Source organism: Branchiostoma belcheri, unplaced genomic scaffold, assembly GCF_001625305.1.
Source record: "Branchiostoma belcheri isolate BF01 breed outbred unplaced genomic scaffold, Haploidv18h27 scaffold139, whole genome shotgun sequence".
Taxonomy (NCBI): Eukaryota; Metazoa; Chordata; class Leptocardii; order Amphioxiformes; family Branchiostomatidae; genus Branchiostoma; species Branchiostoma belcheri.
In genome coordinates this window covers 84,962-105,321 of record NW_017802813.1, presented here as the reverse complement: position 1 = coordinate 105,321, position 20,360 = coordinate 84,962, and the positions used below count along the sequence as shown (strand labels likewise).

General features: G+C 40.2%; 2 protein-coding genes across 2 annotated transcripts in view; both read left to right on the top strand.

Moving 5' to 3' along the window:
• The first annotated feature begins 202 nt into the window (after positions 1-202).
• LOC109464438 (myosin-11-like) lies at positions 203-17,190 on the top strand. Its single transcript, XM_019761421.1, has 26 exons — positions 203-356; positions 645-691; positions 928-1,029; positions 1,514-1,586; positions 1,920-1,950; positions 2,163-2,267; positions 2,557-2,613; positions 2,964-3,062; positions 3,298-3,354; positions 3,585-3,676; positions 4,274-4,394; positions 4,578-4,745; positions 4,959-5,147; positions 5,807-5,963; positions 6,385-6,560; positions 7,167-7,231; positions 8,097-8,208; positions 8,636-8,782; positions 8,997-9,055; positions 9,300-9,471; positions 14,129-14,203; positions 14,579-14,674; positions 15,050-15,163; positions 15,683-15,845; positions 16,291-16,469; positions 16,963-17,190. The coding sequence occupies exons 1-26, from the start codon at positions 298-300 to the stop codon at positions 17,188-17,190; spliced, it is 2,943 nt and encodes a 980-aa protein (XP_019616980.1). The 5' UTR covers positions 203-297.
• A 1,554-nt stretch (positions 17,191-18,744) lies between these two features.
• The window catches only part of LOC109464469 (elongation factor G, mitochondrial-like), a 9,388-nt gene continuing 7,772 nt past the window's right edge, over positions 18,745-20,360 (top strand). The window contains exons 1-4 of the mRNA XM_019761463.1: positions 18,745-18,963; positions 19,333-19,374; positions 19,550-19,672; positions 20,210-20,342. Of these exons, the coding sequence (XP_019617022.1) occupies positions 18,892-18,963; positions 19,333-19,374; positions 19,550-19,672; positions 20,210-20,342 (370 nt within the window). The 5' untranslated portion in view covers positions 18,745-18,891. The remainder of the gene's footprint in view (positions 18,964-19,332; positions 19,375-19,549; positions 19,673-20,209; positions 20,343-20,360) is intronic.

The following is a 20,360-nucleotide window of genomic DNA, read 5'->3' as shown; positions in this document are numbered from 1 at the left end:
TTTCCAATATTCTGTGACATAGATGTGAATCGTAACAACATAACGTTACATGTATTTTGTGAAATATTGTCTATAAGTCAAATATTTTTACAGTCTTCAAGTATTCAACATTATCAGATAATTTTCATGCCCAATGCGGCAATGCCTGACTCAAAATTGCTTGTAAATTGGTTTTAATACGGTTTGTGGAATTGTGACAAACCAATAAAGACATCTTGTATCTTGTATACTGAAGACGTGTCCTGTTGTAGGGAAGGCCTGGTGACGGCTAAGGTTGCCTCTGAGAAACTGAAAAACATGAACGAACAGATGCTGAAACTAAAAGAACAGGGAAGGAAAGTCGACCATTTGACGACGTAAGTTACCCCCAGTAGTCTATACTAGTATCTTCAATACACAAGATGTCCCTGTCCTTGGTGCTGAAAGTCATTTGATTGTGTTGTTAATCCAGCTACTACAGCCTGGGCAGTGAGTTGATTGGTGCAAGTATGCCATGATTCAAAATAAAGACATCTCTGTACAATAACCATGCCATGTGTAATACATGTTTGATGATAGGGAAGAGATCGGAAGTGTACTTTTTTAGGATTTTCTTTTGTAGATTTCTAAGATCTAACCTTTATTTTGCTTTATTTTTTCAACAGTGAAAAGGAGAACCTACAGAAGCAGGTTTTTAATGCCTTCAAACAAGGTCAGTATGACTGTGTTTTTCATTGTTTTAAATCATATCCCCATTCTCCTTACTAAAGGAAAAGCACTCGAATGCATTTAGCATTTCAATAACTTTCAACTTCTATAAGACGTTAATCTACATATTAATCAAAAACATTTATATCAAAGACTCTTCGCAACATTTAATTAAACTACTAGTACTATTAGGCTTTTTCCAATGAAATTATATCATAACCCGTGTACATCTAACTTCAGTGAAGCAGAAGCCGATAGACCAGAGTGGTGGAGCTGTGCTGAAACATGCTGCTGCAGAGGTCAACGGTCTACTGAAGAGGATCAGGACAGAGGGAGAGGATGGTCAGTATAGGCAGCTGTGGGGATCAGTTATCACTCACACACACACTCACTGTCCGGTTTATCGTCTGTTGTTCCTCATCTTCTGAGGGTTAGACGTGCTTATAATAATAAATGGTTTTTTATTGTCCAAACAGTACCCGTGCAGTCGCAGCCTTTATACGGCTGAATTAATGCAGGGTATCACATACATGCTTGCACAATACATCTGGGGCTTGATGGCAGCCCGCCACTTGTCTCTGTCCTGTGGGTTGATCGTCTAATTAATTTGATGAGGCAAAAATATTGCATATGATGTGTCTGGTAAGATTGCCAATCTGTTTAACATTGCCTACATCATTCAGTAATTCAGTAGCACCTTGATACGTTGATCTGGATTTTGTAGTATTTGTCTGTTTCTGTATCCTTGACTAATGGTAAAGACATTTCAAGTGTTTAGTTAATGACTTTTTTTCATATTTTCATTTTATGTCACAAATTCTTCCAGCTGTTGCTGTCATGGAGGCACAGCTACAGAAGCTGCTGACACAGCTGGAGGAACAAACTGTCAACATGAATATGTGAGGATAAACACACATATCTTGTCATGTTAAGAATTACAAACATTACTTCCTATAAAACACTGTTCTGAACGATGGTCAAGAGACCTTAGTACTGTAATGGGTCTTATGTGTGTGAAAAACCACAGTTTCAAAGTCCTCTCTTGCCTTTGCTAGAGTATTTCAGGTGCAAAAACCGAATTCCTTGTGTGTTTTCCTGAAAAATAGTCTACATATTATTCTATTTCCTCATTATTAGTTATTATATAACTTAAATCAGGACTTATGTCATGATATAATGACTTTGCTGTTTTTCAATCAAGTCAAATAGCCAATGATGTATTCAATACACAGGATGGCTGCTGAATTGGAAGAGAGGAAACTGGTGAGTTCTGTCTAACACTTTCAAAATATTTCAACTTTACTGTAACATCAATGATAGATTCCTTTCTTTTTTATTCTTATGAGTCAATAAGAAATTAACCATACCTTCATGTAGATTTACATGTACATGTATGTTCTGGAAATGATCAGGCTGACAGTTTTCCTAGTTTGAGCCTTGATAATGAGTGTCACTACTAACGTTACCAACTACAGATGTACCAAAAAGTGATGGAGGAGAACACCAAGCTGACCAATGAGAAGCTCCTGATGCAGGAGAGGATGGAGAAAACCCTGGATGAGGTGGTCAGGCTCAAGAAGGTATGCTCTGTGTTTTTTAATAAAAAAAAAACAATTTTTATGAAAAAAAATTTATACATTTTTTATATAAAAAAAAAGCAACAAAACTCACAAGTTTGACAGATACACATTGTAGATGTTAATATCTAAACAATGGGAAAAGTTTAATGAATTTGCAACCCAAGCAATGACACTAATGCAAATTTTATGAAGTAAATTGCCCAAATTTACATTTTAGTGTACAGCAGACTAGAATCACCAAATCAATGTGGCCTAATAACAAAACAAAATTCTTATTTTTACTTCCCAGGCAATGAAGGCTCAAGGTCAGGTGGAAGAATCAGCAGGGATGAAAGTCAAGGTCAAGGTAGGATGTAATTGAATTTCTCACTTTGCATCAGGCTTGGATTTGGGTGTCAAAAACCTAATATTATTTTCCCTTTCTTTGCCAGGTTACATCCATGGTACTGAAAGCATGGTGGTTAATGTATGCAGGTCACAACAATCAATGAATCACATACTGTCAATTGCATCAGGCTTGGATTTGGGTATCAAAAACTTCAACATCTCTATCTTTGCTAGGCTACATCCGTGGTACTGAAAGCATGGTGGTTAGTGTATGCAGGTCATAACAGTCAATGAATCACATGCCGGTACTGTCAAGTGTACCTCCCTCCCCATGTTTTTGGAAGGCAATTGTTTTCTTCCTTTCTGTAGGAGGGCAAGTGGCAAGATGAAGATGGAAAGTGGTATGACCCAACAACTCTCCTGGTGCACCTTAGAGGTCTGAGAGTGAAGGGCACAGAGACTGAAAAGGTAAGGAGTTTTACTTAAGGTACTCAATGAAAGAATAGGGCAATGTTCCTGTCATTCCTATACATGATAACTTGGTTAAATCAACCATATTGCATTCAGGGAGTGAATATATAATATTGTTGGTACACAAGTAACAAAGTTGGGATCTCTCATTGAGTCCTCGGTAGAAAGGGTGGCTGTAAGGTTAAAAATACCATGGATATTTCAAGACGTATAGTATTTGTTCTTCCAACAGGAGATCAGAAGACTGAAGGTTCAGTTAGGAGAGATAAAGGCAGCTCTCGAAGTCAAGGTACACTGTCATTTATTTCTGACAGCAAGTTGGTATAACATTAAATTAAAGTATCAAACTTTTACACTACCAAAAATGCTTTTTCTCATTTTTCTTGTACAAAGAAAGTGTATCTTGTGACAAGAAAATTATTCTTTGAAGAAGAAATTAAAGAATCCCTGAAGCAAGTTCCTTTTCCTGTTGATTTCTTGCAATGAAAAATTTTTCCTTATTTCCATACCACATTGCAGGAAACAGAAAACGATGCTTTGATGATTCAGCTAAAATGCCGGCCCAAAGTGGTAAAGTCCAAAGTGAGGGTGGAGCACACAACAACAGTCAGGTACTTTTTCTAAGTTGTTCTGTATCTATATAGCCGGTATAGCTGTAACATATAACATCAATGTCCATAATATCACCAGGGTCCATAATATCGCCACCTTGAGAAAAAGTGTGCTTAAAGATATTTTTACTGCAACATACTTTTGGTATGCACTCCTTCACACCTCAAGTGTACATACCTAGGGTATGTTGCCGTAAAAATATCTTTAAGCACACTTTTTCTCAAGGTGGCGATATTATGGACCCTGGTGATATTATGGACACGGATGTTAGTGTAACACACCAACTTGCTATAAATAAAAATTGTGCTTGTGTCGAAGGATGACGTCTGAGACACAACGTTTACCGGTTTCGACATTTTTATTCAAAAGTCTTCATCAGCATGACCAAGAGTAGTATCGCACATTCTTTATACCCTTCTACTACAGTCAGATCAGGGCGCTGTACTCCTTGCTTAAGTTAGGGCAAAGTGGCCTTAGAGATTGCCAATCAGCTTACAGGATTCCGTTTTGCACTTAAATGTGTTCTTGGTTGTGTCAGAAAGGCATCAGCATGCACATTTTTGTCATGGATCATTCCGTTTTATTTGTCTCTTCAGGTCAGAGATGACTGAGACGGTACAGAGTCCACAGGATGCAGCTGACAGCTCTACGTGTAGTCGGTGTGGCCTGTCTATACAAGACCAAGCCTCAGCCTCAACAGCCACAAAGGGAGGACAGGTAGTATAGTCAGACCTCCTGAAAATAAGCAAAGCCTCTTTTGTTGCTGTTGCTTGCTGTGGTTTAGCAACCAGGCTTTTAGTCCTCATCAATTTTCTGAATTTTCTGAAAAAAACTCAGTTGCAGTTATATATCGCCTGCTCTTCATTTCTTCATCTCTTCTTTATTTCTGGATGTTTATAGGAAAAAAGCTTTGGGCAGGTCAATATACAGGCGACACCAGTACACATGAAGTCAACTCTGGAGAGGGAACAAGATGATTCAAAAGTCATCGCTGCACTGACCCAAGAGAACCAGGAGTTCAAAAAAAGTCTGAAGATGACAAAGAACCGCTTGGATATTGCACTGGAGGTACATCATTGTAGTTTGAACTAAAAGTGAATTTTTTTTACCTCCAATAGTATATCGTATAGCTGGTAGCCTGGTACATTTGTATGCTCATAACCACCATTCTGTGTAGCATACATGCTTTGAAGTTATATTTTGTGTTTCTTCAAGAACAAAGGGATGAAAAACTGAAAAAAATTATGATTGATGTGGTCTTCACTGTGGGAAATTATTCAGGAAATAGAAAGACTGAAAGCTGAACTAGAGGATCTGAAGAAGAGTCAGGCTGAGACACAGTACATGTACATGGGTCCTGATGTCAGTATGGTGATGGGTGATGTATCTGATGATGAGGAGATAGAGATCATGCACCAGGACTACACCAGGGATGACACACAGAGTCTACACACCATCCAGGGGACAGAGGTTGTATTACCAACAACCATTCTACACTAAAATCACTTCTATAATTTTTGGGGAGATGGAGGTTGTTTAAAGTTAAAACTTTTGATCCAGCTCAAAAGATTGTTCTCATCGATCACCTAGAGACATTGTAACTGTAACCAACACTGATGAATTTTCATGACAGTAATATTTTTGGTATAATATACCAAAAATATTAATGTCATGAAAATTCATCCGTGGTATAGTATAATATACCAAAAATATTACTGTCATGAAAATTCATCCGTGTTGGTTACAGTTACAATGTCTCTAGGTGATCGATGAGAACAATCTTTTGAGCTGGATCAAAAGTTTTAACTTTAAACAACCTCCATCTCCCCAAAAATAATAGACGGTACACATGCATATCTATATACTATGTATGGATCCTTCTAATCTGCATTTTGAAAGAAGACATGTTAGGTGGCTGAACATTGTAGCCATTCTTCCCTTTGTTCACAAACAAAATATTGTTGAAACCAAATTGTTTTAGTCACTTATATCCTGTATTAAGCATACCTGCTGTCAAAAGGAGTCGCTAGAGGGTACTAGTATTAGTCAAGAGCTTTGCACTTGTTTAAATCCAGAGTACAAAATTTGTTATTTATACAGATTCTCATCAAGAGAATTTTTTTTCACAGTTTGGAGCCGCTGCACCTGACCAGAGTGTCCTGCATGATGGCCGAGGCTCCACCCTGCCTACCAAGTCACCCTACCACCCCGAGTCTCTACTGCCTGGGGGAGATGCCAGCCCTGCTCCTCCCAACACTCCAACAGACAGGGAGGACAGCAGTAGAGGTCAGTCATCTTTGGACTGCGAGAGAAAGCTCTGTATAAACACTGTACTTTTGAATATGACAGGGAATAAGCCATGTCTGTAAGCTGTGACATTGTTTTGATGACAATACCACTTTGATCCTAAGCAATGTGCCTAACTATTTTGATGTACATGTATTACTTAGAAGTAGCCTTTTAGCACTGCCAGGAATTTGCAATCAACTTATCATCATCACTATATACATGTAACGGTCAAGTTTTTATGATACCAATTTAAACTCTCAATCAAGTGCGAAAAAAGAGTGCAGTTAAGTCAGAATATTTTCACCTTTATCAATTCCTGTCATTGAACATCTCATCTGAAAAACATGTGACTGTATACACTTACTAATAGGCTATTGTAGAAAAACAATATATTCTGAAGAAGGTTTCTCTCCAACAGATAAGGAAGTGTTGGTGCACCTGATTCAGCCTGAGAGCCACCTGGCAGCTCCCACCCGCAGCAGCACCCTGATGCAGCGCCTGTCACACGCACCTGGGGAACACCTGGCACTGGAGGAGGACGCGGACCCCAGTCAGGCCAGTCTGGTTGTGGAGGAGTTCCTTGTCAAACACAAAGTGAGTGAAGCAAGTCCGTACAACGTACCACACCTGCGAGAAACCAGTAATGTATTGTACATATAGCACTTCGGCAGAATGTCTCATATAAGGTCGTATTCGCGCATATAAGGTTAACATCCCATCTGTAGTTTCCAAATGTTGTGTTGAAAAGATATTGTCTGCAACAGACAAAATTCTGATGCAACATTGACCATACATCCAACGAAAACCGTGAAAAACCAAGGTATCGCACAGGCACAGTACATTCTGCTGACATGTTAGTAAGTGACATGTCTTAAATGGCTAAGGCCAGCCAGAGAGAGTGCACAAGCATGCAAAAAAGATGCCAGAACATTGTCTTTGACTGAAGTTTTTTTCAGTTTATTGAAATCTCGTAAATGCCTAAATTTTATTGAAGTTTGAAGTATCTGAGTGTCAGAGATCATTCATTGTTTTCTTGGAGTTCATATTCAGACCTTGATGTACTATTTGGCAACATTTATTGAATATGCTAATAATTCTTTCAAGAAATGATGCGAGTGATACATGTAAGGTGATAAAAATACAAACTTACGCAGATTCAGATGTAAGAAACACGTGTTGATGTTTATGAAATTCCTACAGGCAGTACAATGTGACCTACAGTCACCAGTTCTGCAGACAAGCAGTTCAACCTTGAATCACACAGGGTCAGCCTCTCGGCGCAGCATGTTCAGGAGCCAATTCCAAGGTACAGGTGACTTTCTATTGCTATTGTACATGTTGTTGGCATATTATTATGCTAAATGTCTTAGGTGTAGGCTAGGAGTAAGCAGCCTACGAGAGATCTTGCGCTACAACAGACTTTACTGGTATGGGCACGTACAAAGGATGGACCCGCAGAACTGGCCAAGGAAGGTCATGACAATGCCCGTAGAGGGCCGAAACCCACGTGGCCGCCCAAAGAAGAGATGGGTAGACAGTATTAGGGAAGACATCAAAAGCTTGAAACTGCAGAAGGCCAACCCACTAGACAGAGACAGATGGAGAGCAGCTATTAGACCTAAACGACACCCCACAACGTCCAACCCTTGCATGACGGGAAACAACGGATGTTAAGCCGTGCAGTGAGTGAGTGACAGCTGGTGAGTGAGTTGTCTTGAGAGACAATGCACATGTAGCAACCCCATACTATACAAGTCTGCATGACAGGTAGTACATGTAAGGATAAATTGTAACATGTGTTACGTACAGGTGGTCTGGAGTCAGAAGTTTACCCAGGACAGTTGCTGCACACATTAAGTGAAGAAAGCAAAGGGCTGGCTTCCCCCCATACCCGTGGTACTGAAATGCCAGCCCACGGTACTTTGTCAAGGTGAGTTGTGAAAGATCTGAGAAGACAATTCTTATTATCTCTCTTTTTTTGGGGGTGGGGGGGGGTGAAACCTTGTTCTACTAGTGTTTCTGCATCTGGGTCTGGGTCCAGAATTTATATGTTTTCTTAACCATAGCAATGAAGAACACTAGTACTTATTCTATTATAAATGACTGTGTAAATCTTGTTTGGTTTCTCAGGTCTGCTAGAAAGATCCTGAAGTCAGAGACAGCTTCAGCCATGTTGAATGGGGAGGAGCCAGCAGTGGTGGAGTGGGAAACTACAGCCTCGCTCAAGAGGCTGCAGAGGAAGGTACTGTAAATTCCTGACTTTATTTTCATAGTGCTTTTATGTTCATGGTTTTCACGGTCACTTCTGTACCTTGAACTTATCATTACCGTGAACAAATGATTCCTCGACTTTTTGTCGCCACCATGTCAACAAATAGTTCTGTGAACATCTCCATTTTGCTACCGTTAATTACAGTGAAGAAGCAGGGAAAAGAAAGGTCCTAGAATACAATCAGTCATGTATTATGTAATTATGTAATATGCATTTTCTGATGTATTACTACAGTAACTGTAACAGTACTACAGAATTGTTTCAACTGCAGATTTAAAACACTGTGAAAACCACATTTTTCTTCCTACTGTAAAATAAAACCACTGCAAAAGTGAGTGAACTTACACAGTTTAAAGTGATAATAATGGTGTCCTCTTTTAATTTTGCATGCCATCAGCTGGATGACATCACTGACCACATCCTGGCAGTGACAAAGGAGGCCATGAACTTTGTGTCTAAGGAAGGAGGAGCCATGCAGACAGCCAACTCCAAAATCAGGGAGAGGATGTCTGACACAGCACTGGTGGGAGCTCAGAATGACGATGTAAGACTTAAGTACATTTTTTTGTTTCAAACTCTTCACTTTTTTAATAATGTCCAAGCTTAGGTCTTCCTTTGGGTTTCCCTAGGAAAGATCTTGACTCAACAATGAAACAACTTTCCTTGAATGGTGTCCTGAAATATATTTTTTTTCACATACTCTGTTTTCAATAAAACACCTGTTCGAGAGTCATCATGAACTTTTATTTGTTCTTCAGGAAAACACACTGCTCAAGAAATATCCAGCACTGATTGGAGGAGCCCGTTTTAAACACAGGTACTATGGCAATCTGCTAGATGTGCTTTGAAACACATCTGAAAAGCGAAAAGCCATGTACATGTACTTTGAAGGACGCTCTCAAAGTACTGACATAAACACATGAATGAAAAGTCAGGGTGTCAGGTGCCATAAGGGACAAAGACTATGCTGCCTGAATTTGATGTTTGGATTTTGGAATTTCCAAAGGATAATATATGTTGCAAAGTTCAATAACTTTGCTTAAATTTCGATTTTTCTCCAGGCCAACCCAGGCTAGTATGGGCTGCTTACAGCTGACAGAGGAAGACCCTGAGGATGAGACAGCAGCACTACCAGGTGTCATCATGAAAGAGAAGCTGAAGTCCCTGGGACAACATGCTGTGGATGTGTTTGGGGCTATGATGAACTTGGCCCATGCTACGGTCAAGTATCAGGTACTGAGCATTAACACTGTGAATCTTGAAACTTTTTTATTTTGAATTCATGGTTTTTGCTGTGACCTCTCCTATGCAAGTATGTCTCCCTCATATGACTGCTGTACTATAGAATTGATTTAACTGCAAATTACAGTCAAACCTGTCTATAGTGGTCACTCAAGGGACTGGCCAAAATTGACCACTATGGCCAGGTGACCACTATAGAGAAATGGCGGTTAGTTGCCCCCCCCCCCCCGAAGTGACACATGCTTTCAGTACCATTGAACAAAGATGTATTTATGTCTTTATTCTCAAACATATGAAAACATTCATTGCACAGGTAAGTCTCTTTTCAAATGTAACATTACATGTTATAATACAATTGTTGTTCTTTTGCTTTAGTTGTGGGCTTGAAAAAAAAATGATGTATCAAAACTGCATGCACTCGACATGATACTCAGTTGATCTACTGAAACCTTCCCACTAAAATATACAAAATCACTGGTTGCCATTTACTGTTCTTGTGTACGTGTAACATCGATGTTACCTACAGAAAACTTGAAAGCGAATCAAGCAACAAAGTTTCTGTCGACTCCAAGCCATGTTTCTTCTGACTGCAAACTCCGTTTAATCTAAGCTCCTTCGACCGGTAATTCCCTCTCACTCGCTGTCAGTTGAATCACATCCACCTTGTGGAATAAGTTCGACGTCTGTCTTTCCGCTTTTGCCATCGTTTCTCCGCAATCGCCACGTTACCGTAAGTCGAAAAGTGGAAGAGAATGACATCGCCATGTTTTTGTTCTTTGGTGAGTGCTTCGCATGACCGACATCGCCACAACGAATTCCAACCATGTAAACAAGATTTTTTTGTACCAAGATGCTGTCCATTTAGTTAACAGCAAAATAATTGTTCATCTGTTGCCGTTTATTTTCCGTTTTTGGTCATTTTTGAACATGAAAACGTAGCGAAAACTTTCCTTTGTTTACGGCTTGGGTTTCTTCCAGCGTGGGTTGTCTGCCTCTGCCATTATGCCAATGTGGTGGTCAACAAAAATAGTGCTCCTTTCAGGCTTACATATTTTGTAGAATATTCACTACAGACTTAAGTTTACGATGGAAATTAATTGTAATAATGTATTCCAAATATTTTTGTAATGTAATCACGCCATTTGATGCTATAAAATTAAATAAAAGTCGGTACATCTACCTCCAAACCAATGGAGTCTTCCGATGACCCCAATTGACCTGATTGTTGTTGCAGCCTGCGCCATTTTGAAAAATCACGAAACGCATTTTCTCAGCCCAAATTTCTTGAATTATGCCCGTGAAAAAGGGAAGTTGGCCACATATTTATGCTTTTCAAGGAATCGAAAAATCAAATATGGATATTCGTAAGTTTTTTGTAAGGATGATTGCCGCAATCTTCGCCGAGTCCACTGAAAGCACCGCGGCACGCACGGCACCAGGTGTTTCAGATATCAAAGACGTCAACACGAGCGACCGCAAAAATTTCGTGTCAAAATCAAGTTTTCCTTTATTTCATACACATCTGGAGTCTAATTTCAGTTCACATTTTAATAATGTAGCGGCCACAAAATTATCACAAGGCTTGATTGAACGTCCTAACGGCCGTAGCCCGAGGTCGGGTGGTGTTACGTACGTGGTGCTTAGCGGGTAACGGCCGGCCAGCCGTGACCGCTATCGGCGGTGTTGACAGCCGGCGGGACCGGAATGGGGTGACCGCTGACCGCGTTGAACAGTGACCGCTATATACGCGATTCTTAATGCTTACGTCAATGGGAAAAATTCAAGGGACCGGCAAAAACCGACCGCTATGGCCGGGTGACCGCAATGCCAAGGTGACCGCTAGTACAGGTTTGACTGTATAAACATTGGGAAAAACTCATTTCTACCATGAAATAAAACTAGCAAAAGTAAAATGAACTAAGTAAATGTTACAGTAGTACATAGCCCAATTCTTCCCTATAAAGTAGGATTCAGTAGGATACATTATTAGCACATACATGCATAAGGGAGATGTGTTTGGGGCACAGTAGCTTTGGGTTAATTAGTAAATCAAGCAAACAAACAAAAATGAAAAGTGGGACCTGAATCTGACAACTTTTAAATAAATCTGCAGTGAAGAAAAACATGAAATATCATAATTATTATACAATTTATCATTATATATAGCACTAATTACTCTATACATTACACATATCATTATGTCATTGTCAACTAGAAACAGGACCAATCTTTAGCATACAACAAGCCTTGACCTCCCTATAATACTGTACACACAATAGAGATCTCTAGAAGAAGTGTAAATACTAGAATATCCATATCCAACTAATGCCTCCCAAGATAGGCGACATGTAAACAGTGTGATTAAGTACCAGCCCCCTACCCTGTGGGCTAATAGTCAGCCTTTGTTGGCCCTTTGTCCTGCATATTTAACAAGTAGAGCAGAGGATCACCTGTATCAATCAATTGGCCAGGTGTCTAGTTACCAGGTGTGTTGTCAGGATTAGGGGTCAGGACCTACATGTACCCTGCTTTATTGTAAAACTGAGGTGATAATAATATAGAACGATCTTAACTATGCTGATTAAAAAAAAAGAAATAAAATTTAGATCACTGAGTGATTATAAACTTTAAAAGGCTACATTGGTATGGCTCTTTTCCAAGTGTAAGTGAAAAACAAACAAACACCCTTTCACACATTTCCTGAATGCATTACAATAGAACATGGCATACCCGTTGCAATCATAGCTTTAAGTATAGGCATTTAAACATACAAATGACGTCTAGATCACCAACACAAATTAGTCTTCAGACTAAAATCCATACACATGCACTTGTGGGACTTTTACATTTACATGTGTCAGTCTTTAGCCTAGCAACCGCACTGTGAAATCAAAGACCATCAGTCACAATGAAATTCTCCTTGTGTTACGAGTCCTGTCAACTCGTCACAGATCACTTTTCTCCGTTGGTGGGAGCTTTCGCGTTCCAACATTGCACAAACGTAGTCGCTTAGCAAACCATGCCTTGATTTCACTCATTGTACGTGCTCACGACTCTGTGATGATTCCCTATGGGACTGGAGAAAAAACAATTCTTGCGAAGTTGTTGATCCTGTTCTGGACATTATCTTCACTGGTGCCCTAAATAGGTGAGCCTTATATATATATCATTACAGTCTGGGCTGAAAAAGCCTTAAGCTACTGTTCAATCCATAGCAACTGATCAACACCTGTGAGCCAGAGCGCTTACTGCTCGTCTGTTCTCGGAACAGTTTGGTTCAAATGGAAGGATTCGAGTAGGCAGAGGTAAGTTTTAATCTCAACGTTGGTACGGCTCGATTAATTTTTCATTCAGTGTGTAATTAGGGAAGTCTTGTTGATGAGTGCAAGCTGTTGCTGACACAGTGACAGAAACCATATGGTGTGTTCCAACTTTGCATGTAGGTGGGGGCATAGCTCTATGTTCGATACCCCTATCGTCTGATGCCCCCAACTTCAGACAATATGTGACGAACATGTCAAAACATAGGGGTCCTGGTTAGGGTTCAAGGGTTAGGGTTAGGGGGTGTTGGAACATCAGGATGTAAACAACCATAGGTAGGTTCTACTATATGGCACTTGGCTGCATTAACTCTTAGATATCCCTATATGTCCTTGAACACTTTTAACTATAGAGTTCATTTTGAATCCTACAACCTATTTTTTCTGAAAAAGGATCCAAATTTTGTAGGGTTATTTTGTGCCTGATGCTGATTCTCATGATCATAACAGAAGTAGGGATAGTATGTTTTTAAGCTCTTGCTTTGAGTTCAGCCACCATGACACCTAAGATATTATAATAGGTAATCTTATTTGTTTTAACAAAAATATATGGGTTCAACCTGTAAGAATAGGACCAACACAGATGAACTTTCATGCTAAGGACCAACACTTGTACTGACATTTGTGATAGCAGCCATTACCAAAGATTCATTTTGATCTAGGGTCTATTTACTTATTGCACTATCTGTGCCCATCTACATTTTGTACTAGTTAGTGACGACTATTTTGTGAGGGCAACCTCAGTTTATGCGTAACAACCTTCCAAAAATGTACAGTAGACGATACAGTAGCACAAGTATCCTCTCTTTGAAGCTAAAGCACCGTAAGATCCCGGGTACGGGTCTGTGACACATTATAAACCCAAGGTCATGGTTCAGAGGCAGAGAATTGACTCGTATTGTGACCTTTCTTTTATGGGGTGGGGGGAATGGGGCCTATTGCTCTCTGTGTACCAGATACTAGTATTGCATGTTTCCTACCCGGGGTAAAACCAGTAAGGAAATACTCCCATGTGACACCTTTCCTGTAGTTTGAGGGTGAAAAATACTAGACTATCTCCTGATTAGAAACACTGGTACATGGAGGAACAGATTAGCAAAACAAGTAATGGAAGGTGTTACAGTCCTTTAGAAAGCTGCTTTACCCATGTTCATAGAGACACACCTTGACCACTTCTCAAAAACTTTCACATCAAGACATTTCTTACCAACTCTGCATGCAATACAGGTGCATTACGACTGGAGGTAGACTACTGTGTTTGTGTTATACTCATAGGTACAAGTGAATGACTTTATCCTTGATGATTGTTGTACTTCATGTGTCCACAGTTCCAGGACTATGTGCACCTGCACCAGGTGATGAAGCCCAAACACAGGCAGCAGATGAAGGAACTAATGAACCTGGTGAGTTACATACATGTGCATTCTGTAATTACATTCTACATCTAATATTGTTTACCAGCAAGTACTAGTATGTCATAGCTACACATGTAAGGTACAAGAAAGATACTTTAGCTCAAGAACTGCCTGGAATAGCTTACAGTATAAATATTATAGGTTGCTCTTTGAGCAGTATAAAAATTCTAATTTACTGTCATTATCTAGAGCTACTAGTATGCAAATTCCCCAATGCTACCAAAGTACTGTGCATAATTTAACTCAAAACTAACACAAGTATGCATACAAAATGGTATAGTGTTATTATGATTATCTATCCTTTGCTTAAGTGCAATGACAGGTTTCCTCTATGCTTAACAAGTGTTAAACTTTTGTCCTCAGTTGGAAGGTGTAGAAGAAGATGATGATGATGAAGACGATGATTTAACCTTTAGAGGTACAAGGAGGAGGTCCTCCATCTTACACAAATACTTCCTGGTGAGTCAACTCTATTTATTACAAGTCTCCACTTGCCAGTTTAATTTGATACTAATTCTAGAATGTCAGTAATGACTGAAAATGTCGGCACCAGGGTTCATTTCACAGCATAGACAGTCAAGAAAAAGGCTCAAATACTAGGTACAATGTATGTTCTTAGTAAGGATAGAAACGCTATACGCTTTTGACATCTAAAAACAAATAGACTAAAAAAGATATTCAATTTGGACCTCAACCTTTTCTCTGATGTGTAACCCCATAACCAATATAAATTTAGTGCCAAATGGTTTCCACAGTAGGCTGAAGGTTAAGGCATGGCCACCACCAACATTGAATCATGTATTCATATTCACATTCTCTGTCCATCCTTCCCAGGACAATCGTATGGAACAGAAGCTGAGGAAAACCATGCAGGTGAAAGGTCTGAGAACCATCGGCAGTGGCTTCCAGCTAGACACTCCTCCTCGACCAGCTACTGACTCACAACAGGTCCTATATTTAGATATTAATCTTTAGTAAATTAGCATACTGAAGTAGCTGTAACATAGGCTACAGATTCTCTATTGGTTATATTAGGCACCAGGGGGTTAACTGCATGTAGCTGTACAAAAGATCTGACCTAATAACCTGAAGTTCATCATTGTTGTGATTATGATAGTATAACAATTCCCGATGTGCTTTATTTCATATCCTCATGAAAAAAGGCTGTCCATGCAATTCTATGCAAAAGTCAATTCTTCTAAATGCACATAATATACATGATCTCTGCCAAAAGATATTCTATTACTACTAGTACATACATGTACATGTATTAGCAATGATATTGTCCCTGTGTACAATAGCATCTAAATTCATAGCTTCTTAAGTTATTAGAGTCTATCAGTTAGTTATCATTGTTAATAATACACAAGAGAGTGGTATCTAAGCTTGGCTTTTATTATTAATACCAGGTTAGCTTACATAACTGTCTGTGTATTAACTGATTATGCCTTTTGAACCTATGGCCAGGAGCCCAGACTGGTGCTGTCTAAGAGCTTTGTGCAACTGCGAAGCACAGTTTCGCGTGTGGGGACTACAGCGTCGACTCAGAGACCAGAACTAGAGATCCCCAAGGCCACAGTCCCTCGGGCTGGTCTACCTGTACTGGTGGTGGGGCTGGGCAGTAGGAAAGGTACTGAGACAAAATATTCTCTTGAACTCACATTCTGATACTGTACAGGTATTCCATAATACATGTATCTAAACAGTGGTGCAGTGCCCTCATACAGTGTACATGTACTTTTGGCTGGCAAAACGTCCAGCCTACTAAGGTGGCCATTTGGCACCAAATGAATAGTAAATAGGTTTAGGCTAATCTCCAAGCAGATCCCTATCAGTGGCAGACAGTATCCAATTGGCCATAGGAGTCCAACAGTAGGCTGCCGACACTCCTCTGGCCAATTGGATACTGCCTCCAAAGATATTAGGTTAAGGCAGCAGGGAAAAGATTAGTACCCTTGGACAGTTGGAGGCAGATTTCGTGGTGCTACACTACTGGAGAAAGATGATGTTCAGTCAGTGTTCTACTTGGGATCATGGGAAATATTTCAGCAAATCAACATCTTTATCTTCTATAGGAGCCCAGACAACCTATCCCCGGGCCAGGAAAGGCAGTATACAGCCGTGGAGGGACACTCATCTCTACAAAATGACCGCCCTGGACCCCAACTACAGACTGGCCAAGCCTGGGGCAAAGGTGACGGCAACAAAGCTGGGCTCAGGGTTTACTGTCCCCGTGAAGTTCTCAAAACAGGAGGTGAGGTTGGAGATGTGGAGATATGATGACACATGATAACTTAAAAAGTACATGTATGCTGATGAAGACCACTATTTTCCAAATGTCACAATTACATTATCAGAGAAACAGAAAGGTGTAGGGTGGAGATAACTGGTACCCCAATGGTCAAATAATTAGGGATAGACGAGAGTACAATGTACTCATCTAGCAGACGTTTGGGCTTTGGCTTATTTTTGGCATGATTTAAGGCTTTCTTAAACATGTGTTCTTTTTTTGCAATCACACACTGGTATTTTGGGCTGCAAAAAAAGATACCTCTGCTTGGAGTGTAACTATAAGACGAGAGACATCATTGACCATTTGTACAAGTATACTAGTATTATCTTCTCTTTAACGAACCATACATGTATGTAATTCAGGTTGAGGCCTCTTCATAGCAACTAGAAGTAAGAACATTACACTAATGGAAAACTACTCAAGAATTTCTGACTTTCTGTGTTTTGTATTTCAGCCTAAACCATTCAGCAAGCCGAAGAGGACAACTCAGGTGAAGTCTCGGCCTACTAAAGAAGCAGACCCCCACCCCGCAGGACTGACCTTCCCCCTCCCCACCCTCAAACCCACTCGTCTGCAGGGCAAACGTGCAAGAGGCACCATCAGTACCTCCAGGGTCCAGCAAAGCACCGGGGACCACAGGACGGTTCTACCACTTCTATTTGTGACCAGCAAACAGAAATGAGAACAAAACTGAGTCAGAACAATGCTGAATTGGGACCTGCAATCATTAAGCAGCTATGCACGTATCGTCACATGAATATGAAACCTTTTTATGTATCTGTACATATAATAAATGCTATCGTGATTTTGCAAAGATTTTGCAAAGAGGAGACAGAATTGGTGAAACCATCAAATTTTGTACATACTGTCCAGCAAATTTGTACATAAGAGCTATACCGTATACACCAGTGACAATAAAGGTGATACAAAATCCTGCATGTTTCTAATACTGTATAATGTTTTAATTCTTGCTTAGTAAAATCTTAGGATTAATGGTACTATTTCTATAATTATTGAATACACATACAAATTAGGTTATAACATTACGGGTCAAATTTTCATTTAGTTTTCATATGGGAATAATCAGAGCTCAGATCAAGTGTAGAGGTGACATTGGATGACGCATGCACTGAGTGCTGCATACATCCTACATAATATCTTCATTTTCATCATTGCTCTGAAAAAGGGGATGGAAAAAGAGGGGTGGGAAAGAATGCGGGAAGGAGGGAATGGGGTTTAGAAGAGGTGTGAATTAGGGTGTAGATGAGGGAAGTGCTAAGAGGGGGATAGGTGGAAGTTTGGTAGTTTTACGCTCTCGGATAGGGTTGTCTTCACTGCACCACACAGGTTATAGTGCTCAGATTTGGCCTAAGAATTTGGTCTTCAGCCCAGAAGCGCACCTGAAGGAGGGAAACGGTATAAATAAGTGAATCATAGCAATGCATTTAGTTTAGTAGCTGTGGCGACTGTTGCAGGGCTTCTCTTGCTTGCAGTCTTTTACATTAGCCCTAAAAGGCTACAATTAAGAGAAGCCCTGCAACAATCGCCACGGCTATTAGGCCCACTTTAGACTAGAAACGGTATACCGTTTCGAAACGGAATGAAACGTTTCGCCACGGAAAACGGTTCGTCTTTAGACACAGAGGCGGAAGCGTTTCGGGCTCCTCTTTGCTCCTCAATCTCCAAGCAGATCATACATTGGCAAGGCCAGGCAAGGCAGTATTCAGCCACCTGGTGGACACTCCTCTGGCAAATGGATACTGTCTGCCTTGCCACCTGCATCTGCTTGGAGATTATAGTTTATACAACGCTGAAAAAATTTCTTGACAAAAATTTCATCAAAAACGCTGTATCTGCTACTCTAACGACAAGTTATCTGGCTTGAATACGAGATAACGAACACTAAAACCTGAAGTCAAACACTGTGTGTGTTATCTAAGCTCAAAAGGTATCAAAACTGTGCAAAACAGCGAGATTTCTAGAGAAGTTTCACACCAAAACTTACCAAAAAGACGCGCTGAGGTCAAGTGACGCAAGTGGTCATGGGACGGGAATAATCCACTCACTTGACGAAACTTTATATCTGTTCACCACAAAAGCGACAATTTCAGTAAATTAAACATTAAACAGATACATTAAAAATGCAAACACAATTTTCTTGTTAAACCAGCTATTTTTATGCCCAATAAAGGGATGGAATAAAATACTAGTACATTGCACTGTACTCCCCCCAAACAGTGGTGTTACCCAAGAGTTCACCGCATTTGCGCATTCGGATGACCTTTGCCGGCTCGAAGGAAAGAAAGAAGACGAAACATCGCTGTTTTCTCGATAATTCTGACGTTTATTTTGTGCCCTTGATCGGGTTGAGACAGATTCAACCATGAGCTTATTAAGGGCGACGTTAGTACTAACTTCACAGCAGTGTAAGCTGGCAAGACGGGCGCAAACACAGGTTAGTAACATCGCGGTTACGTGATCGCGATCATGTGCATGTCAAAAACGTGTGCGTGTTTCCAGCATGTGACTTGTGAGATTTACCCCCTCCGTTCTAACAAGGATTTTGTCGATCAGTTGTTAATTAAGGGTGTGCGATGCATTCAAGAAACTAAGCGGCGTTCTGGGACGTCAGACTTACCCAACAAAGCTGACGATTTAAATTATATCAGTCTCGATACATGTTACGCAAGGCATTGTTTGGAGTGCGTCATTGTTTCGCAAGGGGGCGCCGATGTATGGTCTAGTGCTAGTTATATGTATGTTTAGAAAAAGTCAAACTACAGCACTAGTATATTGCTCATACAATTACTGTATTTATCTCCAGCTGGCACCAGCAGTATTAAGACTGTACTCAACAGATGAAAAGGTAAGTGCCACTGTTTTTTAGATATCCCCCTGTCCTTCTACAGTGACTTTCATATTACATTATCATTAAATTGCCAATCATATACATGTTTTTGTACAATCTATTTTTGTGTTGTTTTAACAGTAAGTAACCATTTGTTAAATGTTTTGGTGTTTTCCTTATTGTTATTTTTCAGAACAAAGCTTTGGATGTGTCCAGAATACGAAACATCGGGATCTCAGCACACATAGACTCTGGGAAGACCACGCTGACAGAGAGAGTACTGTACTACACAGGGAGGATTGAGGCTATGCATGAGGTATCATCAGGAATTTCAACTGCCTTTAGTAATACGGGACGTAACACAGTAAATAAGAAGGAAACACATGTGCTATATTATATATTTCATCCAAAGTCTCCAACATGAACTTTTGAACTTGTGTTACCATGAAGACCTTACATGGCCTGTTTTGTCAGAAAAAATAAACAAAACAAGCTGCCAAAACTAATGACACTTCTCCCCGATCACAAGAGCTATCTTCCATGCAAAACTCGTGACCCTACTCGAGTAACAAGAGATCATGAGATATCAAAACCGAAAGTTCTGCTGCAGTATCAAGGAAAGCTGCCAGGGCAGGGGGCCCAAAATCTAATCATTTCTAGGTCTCATCAATACCTACCCACCTACCAAGTTTCATGACAGTCCATCCATAGCTTCTCGAGTTATGCTGTTTACAGACAAACAGACAAGCAAACGAACAAACGCTACTGAAAACATAACCTTCTTGGCGAAGGTAACAAGATCATTCTACTGGTAATTTATGAAAAGGGGCCACTTTTGTTTTTTGATTGACAGGTGAAGGGTAAGGACCAGGTGGGAGCCACCATGGACTTCATGGAGCTGGAACGGCAGCGAGGCATCACCATCCAATCAGCAGCCACCTACACCGAGTGGAAGGACTACAACATCAACATCATCGACACTCCGGGTAAGGGGGAGGGGGGTT